Genomic DNA, 20,209 nt, shown 5'->3' with positions numbered 1-20,209 from the left:
GATGGGTTTGCTATTTCTTTTTTTTTTTTGGCCTCGCTGTGTGGCTTGTGGGATCTTCGTTCCCTGACCAGGGATCGAACCTGTGCCCCCTGCAGTGGAAGCACGGAGCCCTAACCACTGGACCGCCAGGGAAGTTTGCTGTTTCTCACCATAGCTTTACAATTCTTGTTATCTGGGAATTGACAACTTGTGGTTCTAAAAAGTAACTTTTCTGCCGGTACATTTCCCAGCTCCCTTAAGAGTGTTGTCTTTCCCAGGTCTCTTGAGCTCACAACAGCCCTGTTAGGCGGGGTAGGCCGGGATGTTCACATGTGGTGAAAAGGTGCGGATGCAGACTTGGAGAAGGGAAGTGACGTGCCTGAAATCTCCAGTCTTGGGCCCTTCGGAACTAGGACGGGGGCCCAGGTCTGCAGACTCTCCCACGGGACACAGCTCTCCCTCCCCACCTCCTTGTGATGGCGCAGGCCCCAGCAGGACAAAGGTCACCACCCCCCACCACCGTGCGCCGGCCACTGGATCTTCCCAACCACTCCTGAGGCTGAGGCTTTTATGAGACCCATTCGGCAGATACAGTCAGTGGCTCAGGCTGGTGGAACTCAAACAGGGCCACTCTCTAGGAAGGGGCAACTCTTGTCTATTCCCTAGGACGATTCTGGCCCCTCTTGCGGCTTTTCAGGAGTTAAGGGTAGGCGTGAAGCTAAGGTGACTGAACAGAGGATGCGGGGCCATGCAGATGGCCCCTCCTTGAGCTTCAGCTGATCCAGTAAAGGCAGAACCCACCTTTGCAGGGGCAGCCTGAAAGGCAGTTTCCCTCAGCACCGTTGCCCTGGGGGTTTCCCACAATCTTCAGCTTCAAGATGGCAGCCGCAGGCTCATCTGTGACTTCTGCCCTCCCCTGCAGGACAAGGGTCTGGCCAGCTGGTCGACCCTGGCCCACAGCGGCTCCTCCTTTAGTGGGCAGAGATGTCTGCCTCCCTTCTTTGGGGGTTTTGTGGAAGCTGGAGACTCCTGGGGCTGATGATTTCCCATCCCTGCCTGCCCTTTCCTGCTGTCCTCTCTCCTGGGTTTTTAAAGTACATGTGCTGTCCCTTCTGGCTGGAAATCGGCATGTAGGCCTGTCGCCGGGATGGGTTTTCCCTGAAATTTCACAGCACCTGCTCTTTGTCAAGGCGTGCAAGCCCATGTGGATCTGTGTGGTATCCCAAAGGGTTAGGTTGGTTCTCAAACTTCACTTTGGACTTGGGGGTCCACTAGTGTCCCAGGGGCTGCTATAGGTAGTGCAGGGGTGTTCCTGAGTGGCTATGCGGGACTCCCTTCAGGACCTCCAGGCAGCCCCGGCAGTTCCTCTTCTGTCCGTTTATAGGCTGGCTTCAGTAATGTGCTGTCCTTGGAAGAGAGGGTTTGTGTTTGAGAGGGTTTGCTTGACGTTGACCAGACATGGGTGTCCAGTGTCAGTTTACAAACCCCCACGAATGGGGGGCTCACTACTCCGCTCCCAGTGGTTCTGTGATAAAATCATTCTGTTATCAGGAAGGACTTCTGAACAGAATGAGGTTGGACTCTTCTGCCTCCACTGGAGGCCCGCATCCCATCCCAAACCCCTGGTGTTCAGCAGAGCTCCCCCTCACCTGCTCCCTGCCATGCAGGGATGCCCCCTCCCGGCACACAAGCCCAGCGGGAGTTGGGATCCTGGCCTCCAAGTGGGAGCCCGGGGTTCCCAGGGGTGGGGGTGGGGTGGAGGATGTAATGGTGCTCAGTGTTGAGAGCTGGGGGTGACAGCAGGCATGGTGGGGTGGGAGGGAGGGAGGGAGGAAGACAGCCATGTTGGAAAAACTCAAAGGAGCTTCATTTCAATAAATAATGCTTTTCTTCTTCAATGAAAGTTTGCACATTAGAAAAGTGAGTAAGGATGGACTTTGGGCTTTCTGGGAGGACAGACAAGATGGTTCTTCCACCCTGGACTGTGGCCCTGTCCACCTTCCCAGGGAGAGGTTACCACAGCTGCAGAAGATGATGCTGGGGCGTCTGCATCAGGGGACATCTCATCTTGAGGAGGCCCCGCTGCTGTGGTTCCTGTCCCTCCTGCCCACCCTCTCTGGGTACCTGGTCTATCCCACGTGGGCAGTTGTCACCCTAGCAGGGGTGGATAAGAGCGGGGGGCGGGGAGAAACCACAGAGCAGTCACACAGATACCAAAGAGTGCAGTTCACAGCCTTGCTAGCTGCTTCCCTTCCGGGCCTTCTGCACAGTGTTCTCATGAGAATGAGGTTACGGGCTGGCCCGGGCCACAGGCTCCCAACAGACACGAGAATAATATTTCACAAGTCACTAGATAAAACTCCAGCCCTTCCAGGGGTCTCCCGGGTAGGGGAGGCGTCCTCACTGGGGCAGCCCGCTCTTCATGCCCAGCTGTTTCTTGAGCTCCGGCAGCTGGGCCAGGCTAATGTTGCTGCCCCCACAAACGATGACCACGAGGGAGGACAGTGGGGTACAGAGCTTCCCCTCTCCTTGCAGCTTCTGAACCACGTTGCTGTAGATGGCGGCCAGGGCTGCCCCACAGGCGGGCTCCACCAGGATCTTTTCCTCATCTGCCAGAGGAGGGGGATGGTGAGGGTAGAGCCAGAGTTCCGCAGGGTGCAAGGGAACAGTCGGGCCACTGGTAAAGCATAAGCCACTCAGCTCTCAGCCCTGGGCACAGACTCTGGTCCAGGACCAACCCCACCTGCCATCATTACCCTACACTGAACTTCCAAGGTCTGAGCCAGGGCTGAGTTTCATCATCAGTGCTAACACTGAAAAGATGATTGTAATTTCCTGAGCACCGTGTTGAGGATTCTGAGGAATCATCTGAGCAAGAATGCCAGGGTTGATTAGCCAAACTAACTGTGAGTATAGGAGAATTAAGTGGCAGCTTAAGTGTGTGTGTGTGTGTGTGTGTGTGTATGTTTGTCATCCCTGTCCCAGGATGAACCCGGTAAGAGTCCAACTTAGTTACAGACCCACCTCTGAATCCAACACTGAGGCCCATAGTTTCCTTTGTTACCCTGGCTACCAGGGAACTCAGAGCCAACATTTTAAATACTTCGTTATTTTTCCTTGCTGTTATGTTATCAGACTTCTTCATTTGTCCCTTTGGTCTTTCTATTTTTACCACCGCATTGCATTAACTTCCATTAATGGGAAATTCCAGGGAGGGACGGGAGACAGAACTGTGAATGGGATCCCTTGGCACGCCCAGTGGACAGCCACTTAGGTCCTGAATCAGCAGGTCGGGTCTTGAAAGGACTTGGCACATACCCACAAACTTCTCAACAGCGGCCACAGCCTCCTGGTCCGAGACAACTTCAGAGAAAATGGGGTGTTCCTGAAACACCTTCATAGCCTGTGCTGTCACAGTGGTCACGCCCAGGGCTTTGGCAACACTGGGAGAGGCAAGGATGGAGAAGCGGGGGAAGAGATAGGAGAGAGGAGGGAGGCAGACCATGTGACTACCTTCTGGCCAATGAGAGGTAAATGGAAGTATCGTGTCTTTAAAGGGAGGGGGCATAGCTTCTGCCCTGACTTCTTCCTGCTAGATGGAGTATGGGTGTGATAGCTGGCACTTAAGCAGCTATTTTGGGCCATAAGTCTACATGATAAGGATTATGGAGAACAAACTCAAGGATCCTGGGCCCCTGGCTTCGTGGAGTTGCCCCTGGACTGCCTACCTCCAGATTATTTTTATATATGAGAGGAAATAAAGTTCAATTTTGTTTAAGCCATTGATATTTTGGGCTCCTGTATAATGTGGCCAAACCTAATCCTAATCAAACACCATCTGTCAAAAGTTTGGGTCTGGGATAAGAACTCCTTGGGAGCAGGAGCTGTGTTTATTCACCACTGTCTCCCCAGGATCAGCCAGTGTCTTGCACATATTAGGGGCTCAGTAAATGGTTGGTAAATTAGTGAGGTGTGTAAAACCCTGCCCCAGAGGAACCCAATAAATGATTAATCTTAGACTTTTCATGCAAGGAAGTGTGATGTTGGTACAGAGTCACACAGACTTGGGTTTGGTCCCAGCCGTACCACTCACTGGCTGTGTGACTCTGGGCAAGTGACCAAAGCCTCAGTTTCTTCACCTATAAAATGGGACTGGCATCGGGATCTGCCTCACAGCCAGCACCGAGGGGAGAGCTCCCCAAGGCTCACAGAACATAGTGGCAGCACCCCTGCCTACTTACCTGGTGATCTGGGGCAGGGTGACAAGTTTGCCGGCCTTGGTGGAAGCGTGGAAGCTGTTGGCTCCGATGGTCTCCATGGTGATGATGGGCACGTCTCCCCAGCCCACCTCCACCAGCCCCTGGGCCACTCCGCACAGCAGCCCTCCACCCCCCACCGCCAGCACGATGGCCCCCGGCTTTGCGCTCATCGTCTCCTTCAGCTCCTTCACGATAGAAGAGTGGCCTTCCCTGGAGGAGGGGGGTGGCAGGTCAGGGCTGGGCTTCCTGGAGACCCCAGGCAGCCCTGAAGATGCCACTTACCCTCTGTATTTGCCCTCATCCCAGGCGGCTAATGGGCCTCGGGGCTGGTCACCTCGTCCCCGACTCCGCCCTGATTTCCAGCTGGCAGAATCTGCATCTCTACCTGAGGGCTTTCTCTGACCACTGGAGCACTATGACTGTGGCAGCTGGCGGTGCCAGGAGACGAAACCCCCTGAGAGCAGCCCTCAACCAACTATGGGAATTAAGAATTACGGGAGTCGATGCACAGACGCCCCAGCATCATCTTCTGCAGGTGTGGTAACTCTGGTTCATGTTCCACACTGGCTTCCAGGGGCCCCCGAGGGACTGAGCGCCAGCTGCCCACAGTGGTCACTGGCCCATCAGTGCTTTTTATTGGCTTCCCTCCTCACTCCTCTAATGAGTCACCTCCCAAGTCAACTGCTTTCCCTGAAATCTTTGTCTCGGGGTCTGATTCTGGGGGACCCGATCGCACACACCTGTGTATCTGAGCCCATGTGTTTGCTCACGGTCAAGGAGAATGGGCATTGGTGCACGTGTGTGTGGGCACCAGCTGCCATGCCTGTGCGTGTGCTTCTACATGGTGATGTGCACACACGTGTACACCGCTGTGTGTGATGGTGTGCATCATGGCAGGTGTCTACTCGGTGGGGTGGTGGGGTGGTCACTACCCACCCCGGGTGACCCTGGGCTCCACGTACCAGATGAGGGGGTCATCGAAGGGAGGGACGTAGATCCAGCCTGAGTTGTTTTTCGTCAGGGCCTTGGCCACCTTGACAGCCTCATCCAATGTCTGCAAGATCACAGACGAGGCGGGAGGGGTGAGGGGCTGGGGGACCTGGCCCTGCTACCAGGTGCCCTCCGTGGCCCCTGCCCCAGGTTGGCACTCACCTCACCCACCACCTTGACCATGGCGCCCTCATTCTTGAGCCGCTGGATGGTGAGGGCGGGCGTGGTGCTGGGCACGACGATCGTGGCGGGAATGCCCAGCTTCCTGGCCGCGTAGGCAGCTGCCATGCCCGCGTTGCCTGCTGCCAGGGGTGGGGGGTGGAAAGTGTTAGTGGGACTCCCTGACCTCCAGGCTCTGAACCCTCCCTGGGTGGCTGCTGGCCTCCAGCTGGAATTCTAAATTGGGACTTCTGCAGATGTTTGCAGGGCCCAGAGAGGTGGAGCCCCTGGCCTCAGGACACACAGCAGAGGACAGGAGGAGGCATGCAGGCCACTTACCCGAGGAACAGACAAAGTGTTCACAGCCTCGCTCAGCCCACTGTAGAGACAAAGAGGGAGGGGATCAGGCCGTACATCTTCCCTCCCCAAAGAGACTGGCTCAGGGAAGGGTGAGGGAGAGTCAGGCCACTGATGGCTCTGGGATCAGTCCACAAGGGGACCCTCTGCACTGGCACCCCTTAACCAGAGGAGGCGTTACTGGTGGGTGCTCAGGCCTTGCAGGGAAGTTGCAGGGCCTAGCCTGTATCTCCTAGGATTTCACACGGCACTGGCCCTGGCCTGCCCAGAAAGAGGACCTGCTGCACTCTCCCAGGTGATGCAGAGCCCGTGCTGTACCGTCTTGCAGAGATGTCCGATGCCCCGGATTTTGAAGGAGCCGGAGGGCTGGGCACTGTCTATCTTGAGATAGACGGTGGTACCAGCCACTTTGGACAGGGTCATGCTGTCACGGACGGGGGTCTTCACGTGCAGGGGTTCGCCTGACATCGTTGCTGGGAGAAAGGAAGGAAACCCAGAGGGTCAGGGGAGCTGGCCCTGGTGGCAGCTGCTGCCATTCAGTAGGCAGTGTGGCTGGGAGGGACCTTGTCCCTAACTTCCCAGGAGGCCAAGGACAAGGCCCAGCTTATAGCAACCTGGAGACCTGAGCTCAAATCTCAACTCGGCCACCTACTTGACATGGGACAAGGAATCTCCCTTCAGCCTCAGCTGCCTCATCTGTAAAATGGGCATAAGGGTCATCTGCCCCCCACCTTGCCCACCCCAAGACACACACACGCTATGCTGGGAAGCTATGAACATCAGAAATAACATCCAGGGAATTCCCTGGCGGTCCAGGGGTTAGTACGTCTCGCTCTCATTGTCGAGGGCGTGGGTTCGATCCCTGGTCAGGGAACTAAGATCCCACAAGCTGCATGGCGCGGTGAAAAAGAGAAAAAAAAAAGAAAGAAAGAACATCCAGACTTTGTAACTTTTGAAGAGCATGAGGTGGAAATAGATTTGCAGGTGCTGATTCAGAATGAGCCACAGGATGGCTAAGTGGCTGAAGCAGGGGCGGGATATCAGATCTAGTCTGTGCAGGGACACACGCACACACACACAATCCACATGCTCCTGTGTGCACAGAACATCTCAGCAAACACACAAGAAACCAGTCAGGGTGGGGACCTCTGAGGAGAACTGGCACTCGGCATCCTCTTATGTACAATTTGAATGTTTTGCCATGTGCATATATATTACTTATTTAAATATGCATTTTTATTTTGTTTTATTTTAAAAATTATTTATTTATTTATTTATGGCTGCATTGGGTCTTCGTTGCTGCGTGTGGGCTTTTTCTAGTTGCGGCGAACCAGGGCTACTCTTCATTGCGGCGTGCGGGGCTTCTCGTTGTAGTGGCTTCTCTTGTGGAGCACGGGCTCTAGGGCACGTGGGCTTCAGTAGTTGTGGCTCACAGGCTCTAGAGCGCAAGCTCAGTAGCTGTGGCGCAAGGGCTTAACTGCTCCGCAGCATGTCGGATCTTCCCAGACCAGGGATCGAACCCGTGTCCCCTGCATTGGCAGGTGGATTCTTAACCACTGCGCCACCAGCGAAGTCCAAAATATTCATTTTTAAAAAAACTAACCTTCAGAAAGCCCTGTACCCAGTTAGGGGAAGCTTTTTATTTTTTTTAATTTTTATTTATTTATTTATTTTTGCAGTACACGGGCCTCTCACTGTTGTGGCCTCTCCCGTTGCGGAGCACAGGCTCCAGACGCGCAGGCCCAGCGGCCATGGCTTATGGGCCCAGCCGCTCCGTGGCACGTGGGATCTTCCCGGACTGGTACACGAACCCGTGTCCCCTGCATCGGCAGGCGGGCTCTCAACCACTGCGCCACCAGGGAAGCCCTATTGTTATTTTTTATAATAATTATTATATTATTTAATAATCACTTCTAAAGTGATTACCATGTGCCAGACACTGTCTTAAGCTTTACAGATATTAACTCACTTAATCCTTTTAACAGTCCTAGGAGGTGTCATTATTCTCCAGTTCTGGGGAGGAAACGGACTCTGACTCTGTGTTTCAGTTTGACCACATGTACCTCTTCTGATGCGACATTGACACTTTTCTAGATGGGAGGTGGGGTGGGGTCTATGCTTCCTCCTCTTGAACTGGGCCGGAGGTGGGAGGGGCGCTGTGGCTGCAGTGGAAGTGACGCTATGTGACGTCCAAGCAGTGAGGTGCTGGTGAATATTTAACTGTGGCTTCTCCGAAGGAAAAGAAAGTCCTGATTTCTAGTGTGTGGCTCTAGCCCAGTGTGGCTCTCAAGGCTGGTCCACGTAAGGTGACCCAGCTTCCACCTGGCTGGTAAGCTCCCTGTCCTAGCCCAGATGCCATGATGGGCGCAAGCCCAGGCCGCACGTGGAGGCCACAGGTAGGTGTCCCGCCCGACAGTTCCAGCTGAGATTCCAGCTGATGGCCAGACATGGGGTCTGACTTGGGGATGACTCTAGCCCAGCTACCGTCATCACACTGCAGCCCCCAGGTGAGACCCAAGTGGGAACTGCCTAGCTGAGTCCAGTCAAGCCCCAGAGTCATGACAGGTAAAGAATGTCTGCTGCTGTTTTCAGTCACTCACCTTGGGGCACTTTGTCACACAGCAATAGAGGCTGGAGTATTGACTTGCCCAAGATCACACAACTAGGGAGTAGGGGAGGCAGGACTTTTATTTTTTATTTTTGGCCATGCCACGTGGCTTGTGGGATCTTAGTTCCCCAACCAGGGAATGAACCTGTGCCTTTGGCTGTGAAAGCGTGGAATCCTAACCACTGGACTGCCAGAGAATTCCTAAGTGGGGGAGACAGGATTTGAACCAGGCAGTCTAGGCCCAGAGCCAGGCTCTCTCCAGGACACATGGGTGTGGCTCAGGGTCTCCTGTCTGCACGGATTCTGGGTGACTGAGAAACTAAGGTGGCCCAGATTCTGACCACGCCCCCTTTCCATCCTGCCTCTCCTGCTGAGTCACAGGGGAAACTGATTCTCCCCAACTTGATCGGAGCCAGAATTGATCAGCGGGTGGTTGAACAGCCTATTTGCTCCTCCCCTCCCCCCCACCCCAGAAGGCCAGGCAAGGGTGGCTACTCCCTCCCATCCCCCCACTACGTTTCCAGTGACTCCACTGGTCCAGCCCCTGGACCTGGGTACTCCTGGCCCAGGCATCCCCCCTCCCGGAATGGTCCAGGTATGCCTGGCTTGGAAGAAAAGTGGGGGATGGCGTTCTGACCACCCCAGCAGCATTAGCACCCCCCAAATATGGGCCTCCCATGTCTGTCTGAATTAACTGACATTCAGGGCCTGGGAGGGGGGAGCCCAAACACACACCACCTCTCCCCTAGATCTGCTGAATAAAAGTCAGAGACAGGAGGCACTCCAAACCAGGGGCATCCCCAGATCTGTTTGAATTAACTTTTAGTTCCTGGAGGTTATTCCTCAAACAATGGCATTCTTGTTCTGACTGATTGGACCTTAACGTCTTATGCAGGTCTTATGCAGGTAGCCAAGTCCTGGCCTCAGGGAGCCCTCCTGGTGGGGGTGGGGGAGGCACCCACCCCTTTCAGGTGGATTCGGAACACCCGCCCCCAACCCGTCTCCCACTGTGCCATCGGATGCCCTCAGGTGAGGGGGCAGGGTCCCTCCAGCACAGTGCCCTGTGGAAAGGGGGCGTCTGTAAACTGCACTGGGCAGCCATTCCCACCTGCTAAGACTTCAAAAAAGGAGGCTGAGCCAGGCGCAGAGGAGAGAGAGGGCGCGGGAAGCTGCAGTCTGCCTACCTGTCACCCGGCAGTCAGAAGTTACAGTCTCACGTGACTCACAGTACGAGCTCAGTAAAAATGAACTATTATTATACATGGACTGAACACTTTAAGTGCACTATCTCATTTCACCCTCACAACAACCTTAAGAGGAAGGTTCTGTTATTATTACCCCCACTTTACAGATGAGGAAACTGAGGCACAGAGCTGGCAGTGCACCCAGACAGTCTGGCTTCAAAGCATGGGTTTTTATGCTCAACTGACTCTACCTCCCCCTCTTCCCCTGGGAAAACCCAGGCTGGCCGCAGGCACTCCAGTCGCAGGGATGGAGCTGAGGATGGATGGGGCCGCTTACCCGGCAAAGGCGATGAGCTGGCGGCTGCACAAAGCGTGCGAGCAAGGGAGGGATAGATTGGAGATGGTCTAGATGGGTAGACGGCCCACGGACAGATGAAGTGCAGAACAGGTAGAGAGTGTCTTCAGAATCGTCCCGGGGCTAACGGGTCCGGGCTTTATCCCCCCAGGCGCCTCCGGGCAGCCAATGGGGCCCCAGGACAGGCCACACCCCCTCCAGGCCCCGCCCCCTGGCGCAAGGCCGGGGGCTTCCAGGAGGGGAACCAGCAGCTAGCGGCGCCTCTCTGGCAGCTGCTTCTGTCTTTTTCCCAGTCCCGCTAGCCACCTCTCCTTCCCCATCCACAACCTCACTTGCAAATGAGGACAAATACCTACTTCCCTAGGGATTTTAGGAGGCTGCTGGAGGAGGGTGTGCGATAACGCACTTAAAGTCGCTAGCGCGTGCTGGGCACTTCGTAGGCACCCAAGAAACAAACAGTGGAGAAAGTGGATACTGTTATCATCCCCGTCCTACAGAAAGGGAAACTGAGGCACACAGTAAGAGGGATGAGCTGGCACTTGAACGCAGCAGTCTGACTCCCAAAACTGCAATCTAAACACGGTTTTTAAAATTGCCGTCCCCTGTCATCCTTTATGACCCTTTTGTCCTAAAGGGGCAGACAGCCTTATGGGTAAGACCCAGGAGGGTCAGGGTTCAAATCCTGCCTCTGCCCTTTACTAGCTGCGTGGCCCTAGGCAAGTCACTTTGGCTCCTGGGGGCTCTGTTTACTCATCTGTAAAATGGGGATGATAATGGTACCTCCCTCCTAGGATTAGATGACATGATAACGTATGTATGTATGGAATTGAGTGTGAGTGTTCAGTAAGTGCTGGCAGCCATCACCATCATCTTCATTATCACAGAAGTGGAAGGTCTTGCCTCCCTGCCCCATGCCAAGCCTCGGATCTGTCGCTGGCTGTCTGCAGGGGTCTGCATCCCCACAGGGGTGGTGCGCATGCGCGCGCGCACACACACACGCACACGCACACGCACACGCACACGCACACACACACACACAGAGTCGGCTTTCTCCCTGGCCCCTTCAACAAAGCTTTCTTGTCCAACTGGCCAGGACGAGAATATCGATGAGACAGAGGGCAGAGAGGGCACAAACAGACCACACAGCCATCCCTCTCCATGCGACAAGCTGTCCCCCTCTGACTGCCCACAGGCCATCCCTGTAAGGCCAGCAGGTCCGGGGAAGGGCCCAGGGAGCCAGACGGAACCCCCACCAAAGTGGCTGATGCAACCGACACCTGACATTGCCACACCACTCGGCCCTGGTCTTCCCACTCCCCGAGGGGCGGAACCAAGGGCTCTGAGACTGATGCAACCGACACCTGACATTGCCACAACACCCGAGAGATGACCAAAAAAGTGCTGCTTCACACAGCAAGCACCTCCCCTGCGTCCACCCCTATAAATTTTGTTCGTGCCCACACCCGGGCGCGACTTCTCTGGCCCCTTTCTCTCGGACCAGTGAACCTCGCCCGGGAGCGTTCCCAAATAAAGCTTGCTTAAGCTCTCCTCCATTTTTTGGTGCCGTTCCTTACAATCCCGAGCCCCCCTTCCTAGTGGGACATCCACAGCTGTGTGTTGGGGATTCAGGGTGGCGGAGCTGAAGGGACGTGAGCATCAGGAAGCTCACGTGTAGCCACAGCCTCCTGGTGTGCATCTGAGTGTATACAGCTGGCGCTCACTTTGCCCGAGTATCTGCTTGTGCCTGATTCCATGTCAAGTGTTTCCTATGTGGGTTTTCACTTAACCCTCAGACAGCTAGGGGAGTGGGCATTTTGAATCCCACATCATAGGTAAGGAAACAGGCTCAGAGGTGAAGTAAAACTGCCCAAGGTCACCCAGGAGGCAGGGATGAAATGAGTCAACTGAAATAAAACCGCACAAGGTGAGAGCTGTGAGTTTCAGTTTTATTTGGGAATTTACTGAGGACAGTAGCCCGGGCGGGAGACATCCTCCCAGATCGCTCTAAGGAACTGCTCCAAAGAGGTGGTGGCGGGAGCGGGTGGGAGGGGGGGGCGCGGAGAGGTCAATACATATAAGATTTGGTGAAGGGGGTGCACGCAATCCAGCAAACATCTCGGTACAGCGTTGCTGCTATTCACCAGGAACAGACATCTCCGTTAATGACTTTAGTGCTTTTCTAGGTATGAGAAGATACAAGAAATTGGGTTCCTAAAAATTTTTCCTGAAAATATCCAACTGTCTGAAGGCCTGTTCTGCCAATTTTCCCAGAGCACAGAGCGCCTCATTCCTGATCACAGCCCTGAACTCCTTTTGGGCAGGGTGTGTTGAAGGTCAGAGATTGCAGTGGCTAGCGACGTCACTCTTGTAGAACCAGGTGACCAGTGACATTTTTTAGTTGTCAAGTGCAAATTCAGGAATTCTGAGTCCTTCATGGATACAAGGCTGATGGAGGGGTTGGAGGTGGGGGTCAGGGAGGGCATCTGGCCCAGCCTGGTCACAGTCAGAAGTCCCAGATTTAGGCTTTTGATGCTGCCTCCACATGGGGGATTAAGCTCCATTCCAGTGGAACAGCACCCTGACTGGGCGGTGGGAAGCTGCAAGTGGTGGAAACAAGGTGATTAATTCTTTCTTTTGACCTCTATGTATTGGTCCATTAATTTCAACAAGAATGGATCACGGCTGTGATTTGAAAAACACCAAATTAAGAAAATCAATCCTATAAGAACCAAAAAGAGAGGAAAAGACAAAAGATATATCATTTTTGATATACCGTCTGGGCATTTAAAAAAAAAAGTAACTTTACTGGGACTTTCCGTGCTTCCAGTGCAGGGGGCATATAGGTTCCATCCTTGGTCGGGAACTGCATACCATACTGCACAGTGCAGCCAAAAAAAAAAAAAGTAACTTTATTGAGATATAATTCACAAGGCATACAATTCACCCATTTACAGAGTATCAGCTTTAGAACATTTTCATCATCCCACAAAGAAACCCCCGACCCAATAACAATCACTTCTCCTTCTCCCCCCTCCCTCCAGCCCCTGGCAACGACCAATCTGCTTTCTGTCTTTATGAATTCTTCTATCTGGACATTTCATATAAATGGGGTAATATACTATGTGGCCTTCTGTGTCTGGCTTCTTTCACTGAGTATTCTGTCTTCAAGGTTCAACCACATTGTAGCATGTGTCAGTGCTTCCTTCCTTTTTATTGTTATTTATTATTTATTAATTTTAATTTTTTTTTTAAAATTCAAGATCCATTTGTTCTCTAGTTCTGCCCACACCCTCCTTGAAAGGGCGTTGAATCCTTCTGTTCACTTTAACACCTTGTGCTGAAAACACGTGTTCCGAGGTTTCGACTATGAGATCCACATTCTTAAAGCACTAATTCTTAAACCTCATCTAGATTTCTCCCCTTGGATGGGAGGAGATGACCCAAACACAGCGAAGAACAGCTAGGACTGTGGGCTCTGCTCGCCCAGAAGACCTTGCGGCTTCCCTGACCACCCGGCTGGAGCCAGGATTAGGGCCCTGAGACGAGGGGCCCCTGCTGGGCTGCTGCCCCCGCCTCCTGTCCTGTTCACTAGGCTGGCTGTCACCTCTAGTTTCCCTGGAGTTCGGGCATTCCGGACGGTCTCTGCTCACACTTCTGTGACACGCCTGCTGCCTCAGCATCGCTGATCCACACCAAGGGGGAAAGGCACACAGAACTGCTTTTCAGCACACCAACGTTCCACACAGAAGTTAAGCCTGCAGGTTCTTTGTCATCAGAGGACATTTTCAAGGCCATGACTTTCCCGGGCTCTCCACTGCCCTTGCCGGCAGACGGGATGCGCGTGGCCGTGGTGCTGAGTGGGCGCACCCCCCCCGGCTCCACTCCGGTTCACTCTCCTGGAGAACTGAGGGCGGTGCCCTGGGCTCGTCAGCAGGCTCTACCCTGAACCCAGTCCTAGAGTGACAAGAGCCACACCTGCAGGTCTGTTCCACTGACCAGCTGCACAGGACCGAGCTGAGCCACGGACCTTGGTCTGGATTGTGTTGGCTGGTCGTTCTTGCCTAGGTTCACAGGCCAACAGCCGCTGCCCTCCCTTTCCTGCTCATCACCGCACCAGTGGCTCACTCCTACCTGCTGCCGTCACACGCCTGCCAACCTCGTGTTCGGGGGCCAGCCAAGAACTGAGACCCCAGCAGGCCCCCAGTTCCCAGCAGGCAAACTCCCCATTAAACTACTGCTGCCTAGCGGTGTTCTCGAGGCTTCAGAGCCGGGAGAGTGCGGAGAGCTGCTGGAGGGTCTTAGGGGGAGGCTGGCCGCTGTCATTGTACAAACCTCAGAGAGATCAGTTCATGCCCATGACTCTAGCATCCAAGGCGTGTCCGTTTCCAGATAGCAAGTGAGTCAGTTTCTTGACAGAACCAAGTTCAAATCCAACTTTTGCCATGAACTTGCTTTAACGGATAGTAGTATCCACCCCTTAGATTTGTCGTGAGGATTTAATGACTTAATTGATGTAAAGTTGTAAGGACAGTTGTAAGCCCAGCATATACCAAGATATTTGCAGGGGGTTTCAGTCTCAGAACACAAACCGCATGTGCACCAAATGAAGACTTTTTTATTTTCCTCTAACTCTGCTTAATTTTTATTTCAAGCAGGTAAATAATTGGAGACCATGAGGGGTTTTCCCTCCCCCCTCCCCACTAGGGGTGGCAGTGACATTCCAGGGCTGAGTCAACACAAGATGGGGTGGGGATGCTGCCTGGTCCTCACTTGTCTGACCCCCGCCCCAGCTTGCTGGGGGGGCCCTTCCTCATTCCCTGCCACGTGAATCCTTGTCCCACAGTCTGGGGGCCACGGGCAACCATTCCAGAGAAAGGTTGGAGACTCAAGGTATCTTCACTCCCCTCCCTGTTTTGGCCACTGCCTTAAACTTTCTCTTATCTCCATTCCCTGAGGCAAAGTGCACGGCCCCTCTTCCAGCAGCGGAGTGTGGAGTAGATGCCTATCAACTGTACATCTGCAGGAAAGTTTGAATAAGTCGTTAAACTTTGGTAGCTTGAACTATCCGCTGGAGACTATTGATACCATGAAAATCAACAAATGTTACAAATGAGGACTCCTTCCTTCTTTCCTTCCTTCCTTCTTTTCCTTTTTCTTTTTCTCTCTCTTTCTCTGTCTCTCTCTGATTTGCCTCTTTGTCTCTCAATGTCTCTCTTTCTTTGTCTCTGTCTCTCTGTGTTTGTCTCTATCTCTCTGTTACTCTCTGTCTCTCACTGTCTGTCTCCTCCCCAGGGGAGGGAAGTGAGGGGGAGGGAGTGATAAGTTAATATTCTCAAAATATTATTCCTCCATGATACATGCCTCTGCTATGCATTTCCCCTGATTATACAGAAAAATAACTATGGCAAAAGGGAAAAACTTGTTACTGCGGATCCCGGACTGGCTCTTGTTCATTGCCCCCTCTTTACTGAATGGTTGCAGTCAGTTTCTTTTCCAGCTTTTTCTCTGTCATCGGCTAGCTTCTCAACATCTGCGTCCATGCAGTGGGCCTGTTTCTCCCTCCGTTTTAAAACATAGGACTTTAGTCAGTTAAGCTCGCTTTGAATGAGAATGAAAAAAAAAAAAGCACCTCGTTATTTAAGCACCCTCTGAGGAGAATCTTTCTGCAAAGCAAGGAATCCTCTTGTAAGAAATATTGTTATTTTCCACTACTTTTGCAGGTTTGGGTATAGGGACTTAAAAAAAAAAACCTTTTTATTTTAGAATAGTTTTAGATTTACAGAAATGGAAATCTAAAACTGCATGGATAGTACAGAGTGTTCCTATATACCCCACACCCAGTTTCCCCTATTATTAATTTACATTAACACGGTACATTTGTCACAATTATTGAACCACTGTCGATATATTATTATTCAATGAAGTCCATATTTTACTCAGAGTTCCTTAGTTTCTCCCTGACGTCATTTTTCGGTTCCAGGATCCCATCCAGGACGGCACGTTACATTGAGCCATCCTGTCTCCTTAGGTTCTTCTTGGCTGTGACAGTTTCTCAGACTTCCCTTGTTTTTGATGACCTTGACAGATTTGAACAGAACTGTCGTGGATTTTATGTTTTTTCTCATGAGTGGAAGGACGGGGGTTATAGGATTTGGGGAGGAAGACCATGGAGGCGATATCTCATCCCATCCCATTAAGACCATGCCAACTCCCAACATGACTCATCACTGTGGATGCTGACCTCGATCACCTGGCCCAGGTGCTGGTTGTCAGGTGTCCCCCCTGTAACGTTCCTCTTTCTTCCAGGTGTGGAGTGTTTCTGAGCTGCGTCCATGTGTATGGCGCACAGATCCCATATTTACTTGGGGGACTTCCTGTCCCTGTGTTGTGATTGTCCTTCTGTCTGCATGTCACTTGGATCTGTCTGTCTCAGTGGGGGAATCATTACACAAAGCCCAAGGACTGACTAACACGCTTTCCCCTCCCCTGGTGACAGTAACGCCTCTCGTGTTGGGTCCACACTGCCTCCTAGACAGATTCTCTAGCTCATGCTCTCCAGTATGGTAGCCCCTGGCCACCTCTGGTTATTTACATTAAAATAAAATTTTTATTGAAGTACAGTTGATTTACAATATTGTGTTAATCTCTCTTGTACAGCGAAGTGATTCAGTTATACATATATATATACATTCTTTTCCATTATGGTTTATCACAAGATATTGAACATAGTTCCCTGTGCTATACAGTAGGACCTTGTTGTTTATCCATCCTAAGGTTATTTACATATCGATTAAACAAAATTAAACAAAAGTTACAATTCAGTTCCTCAGTTGCAGAATCACAATTCAAGAGCTCGGTATGCATGGGTGGTGAACGGCTACCATATTGCACAGCGGAGATTACGGACCATTTTCATGCCATGTTTCCATGATGGCCCCCGCCTCCTTGCCCCACTCCGCCCTCATCCCCACCTCTCTCATTTCCCCAGGACAAATGATGTTATCAGTATTGTTCTCCATGAACCTACAGGTATTGATGCAATCATAGACTGGTGTATCAGGAACTTTTTGTTCTTGTTGTCTTTTTAAAAGCAACATTGTTGTTTGTTTAAAAAAAAAGTCATCATACCCCTGTTTGAGGAAAGCATCCTAAGAAGTTGTTTGGAAAATCTGGGATTTTTGAAGAATGCACTAATCATTCCATCTCTAGACCACTGTTCTAATCTACAGATCCTGGACTTGAGCTGCAGCATCTAGATTTCCAGTCTCCAGCCACCCTGCTCACTTCAGACTGGCTCCTACTGCCAATCCTAATTGGCAAGAGACAATTCCTTAATATCTACCCTGCTGCTACTGTCTGTCTTGAATTCAGTGCGTTTTATGTACTGACCAACTCCTCGGTCTCAGGTCTGAATTCACAGGGAGCTTCTATCAGTAACAGAGGACCACTCAGTTCAGTCCTGGGTTTTTCCTCCAATCGCATGGCTTGTCCCTACACTTGTGCTATTAAATGTATACAAGTGTATCGAGTTGTACCACCTCCTATATTGTGCAATATTTAATACACTGCACCCTTAAAGCTGGCTATCCATTTATCTTTATTTCAAAAATCTGAACATGGGGCCAGAACTGTTCCCCTTTTTCCTCTGGGCCCCGTTTTCCCCATCCACTATAAGGATGGCTTAGATGGCCCTGACAAATTCTTTCAGCTCAGATATCATGGCTGTGAATTTGTAAGTCTCTTGGGACAAGAACACCTATGTTGGATGTGGGATCCCTCAGTGATTGGTCCCATGGGCTATTTGCTGGGCAAGTGATTTAACCTTTCTGTGCCTCAGCTTCTCCCTTAATAACGGACTCCTTTCCTTATCAGGGCAAGAGGAGAGAGGGAAAGTTCCTCTGCACAGGGTTTCAAACTCAAAGAACTCCAGGAACCAGGCAGGAGCCTTCTGGGTCTTAGGGATGCAATAGAGAAAGATGGGGACAGTGGCAAATAGAACAGTCCCCCACGGGATAGCTCTACAGAGGACAGAGTGAATCAGCTCCGGCCAGCAAAAACGTGGCCCTCTAGTTTGAGACCCTCTCTGCTCTAGAATGATTGATCATCTTGGCAAGGGTCTGAGACATTAGCTAAGACATATTGGGTGTTAGAAGATCCAGGGCAAATCCCAGCTGGGCTACGCAGCAGCTAGACTGGATGCTTGACTGCATGGACTCCAGTTCTTCTATCTGTTAATGGAACTGAACCTCTGTGCCTTGGAAAGTGTATGACGCAGAGTCCAGAGTTAAACCTGCAAATTCAGAGGGCCAGTTAACTGTGTCCAAGACTCCATCCCTCCCCTTTACGCAGTTTCCTTGCCCTGGGAACAAGAAGGCCAGCTGGGGGTGAAGATGGTGAAATGAAGCTTAATGAATAATCCGGGAGACTGGCCAGGGTGTTTGGCAGCCTGAGGTGTCAGGGACAGTGCCTGGCTAACAAATGTGGATCTGGGAGGGGATGGGTCAGTGACTTGGACCCCTCTCCAGCCTCATCTGCTCTCTGATGCAGCCACTCTGGCTTCCTCACTCCATCCTCTTCCAGGTCAGGAGCTCTGGGTCTAAGCCCTGGCTCTGCCCCTGCTGTGTGACCTCAGGAAAATGACCTAGCCTTTCTGAGCCAAATCTGATTCCACAATGTGGAGTTCATTACAATACCTACCTCCCCCAGGGTGTTGTAAGCGTCCTGTGATAGAACGATGTCATGTTCCCAAACTTCGTACATTCACGTGCTGCCTTTGCAATTTTTGCCACACTGTTGTGTCACACCTTTTATAATACTGATAAAGCAACACTAGCAGCAGCAGCAGCAAACACAGGATACTTCCTACTGTTCTAAATAGTTTACATCTGTTAATTTTTTTTTTTTTTTTTTGGCCGCACTGTGCAACATGGGGGATGGTTCTCTGACCAGGGATCGAACCCGTGCCCCATGCATGGGGAGCGCAGAGTCTTAACCACTGGGCTGCCAGCGAAGTCCCCATCTGTTAACTCTTTTGATCCTCACATAAACTCCACTAGGGAAGCAGTATTTTTTTTTTCTACGCACCAAATGGAAATTCAGTATTATAATCAAAACTTCAAAGTCTTCCTCCCATACTGCTTTAATGTAAGGAAAAATAGCTTTTAATTTAATTTAATTTTTGGACAGGAAAGTAGTATCTATTGGTGGGCATGAGTAAGGAGAGGACAGTGCCAAGGCTCTCATGAATGCAGGACCTGCCATTTGTCCAGGGGGCCACGATTAGGGATGTATTCGACCCCACAGTCATCCGGGATGAGCCACTTTTCTGCCACCATGTTTTCAAATTCATCTGCTTAAACTTCGTAAATCCCCACTCCTTGGAGATGTGAATCTTCTGGGGGCCAGGGAACTTGAACTCAGCCTGTGTAGGGCCTCAATCACATGCTCCTTGCTCTGCAGCTCGGTGCGGATGAACATTATGACTTGGCCAATGTGGACCCTGGCCACTGTGCCCTGGGGCTTTCCAAAGGCACCGCGCATACCTGTCTGGAGCCTAGATTGGGGACCGCATGCCGGACATGAATGTCCACTGGAAAGGGCTGTCTCCAAGGTCCCTTAGGGCAACCCATACAGGCAACAAGCTGCATACACTACTGGGGAAGTAGTATTTTATCCCCATCTTACACTTGAGGAACCAACGCACAGAGAGGTTAAGTAACCTACCCAAGCCACAGCCAGTAAGTGCAAAGCTGGTATTTGTACTAGAGGCTGGCTTCAGGGTCTGTGTTCTAATTGTTACTGCCTCTTCATGCCAGAAACTTACTGCTACTATTTAATATTAAAAAAAGAAAAAAACCTCCATTTTTAAACTTTAATACCTGCCTTAGCTTCTTCCTAAGCAATAACATCCGTAAAATTATGTGTATTATTTTATATGCACACACACACACACACACACACACACACACACACAGAGGATATAAATACCCAACTAGTAAAAAACCTTTGGGAATCTCTCATCAACACAAAAGGGCTGGCATACAGTAGGCGTGCAATAAATGCAGCCATCATGCTTCTTGTCCAAACCTGAACTATATGCTAAGGCCCCACTCCTCCAGGAAGCCCTCCCTGATCACACCCACCCTCAGCTGCCCTATGGGGACCTTCTGTTCTCTGTTCTCCTAGGGGGTGTTAGGGTTGTCACTGAATTAGTGACTTCCTCTCCCCTCCAGGCTGGGGGCCACCTCAGGGCATGAACTGGGTTTATCACCTCTGTGTCCCCAGTGCCCAGGCCAGGACAGGACACCTGTCAAGGATG

General features: G+C 51.6%; 1 protein-coding gene across 2 annotated transcripts; it reads right to left on the bottom strand.

Annotated features, from left to right (window-relative positions):
- Positions 1-1,844: 1,844 nt before the first annotated feature.
- Positions 1,845-10,006, bottom strand: SDS (serine dehydratase). Of its 2 annotated transcripts, none has more exons than XM_082667621.1 (8): positions 9,874-10,006; positions 6,063-6,217; positions 5,727-5,766; positions 5,391-5,530; positions 5,201-5,292; positions 4,221-4,448; positions 3,298-3,422; positions 1,845-2,588 (listed from the first exon to the last, which is right to left on the bottom strand). In XM_082667621.1, the coding sequence occupies exons 2-8, from the start codon at positions 6,210-6,212 to the stop codon at positions 2,380-2,382; spliced, it is 984 nt and encodes a 327-aa protein (XP_082523747.1). In that variant the 5' UTR covers positions 6,213-6,217; positions 9,874-10,006; the 3' UTR covers positions 1,845-2,379. The 2 variants fall into 2 exon arrangements, with proteins under 2 accessions (XP_082523747.1, XP_082523748.1); XM_082667622.1 differs by having other exon boundaries at positions 5,391-5,527.
- Between the last annotated feature and the right edge of the window lie 10,203 nt (positions 10,007-20,209).

Source organism: Grampus griseus (assembly GCF_964374135.1).
Source record: "Grampus griseus genome assembly, chromosome: 12".
In the NCBI taxonomy this organism is placed as follows: Eukaryota; Metazoa; Chordata; class Mammalia; order Artiodactyla; family Delphinidae; genus Grampus; species Grampus griseus.
The sequence above is the reverse complement of the archived record's forward strand: the minus strand, read 5'-3'. Positions and strand labels throughout refer to the sequence as shown.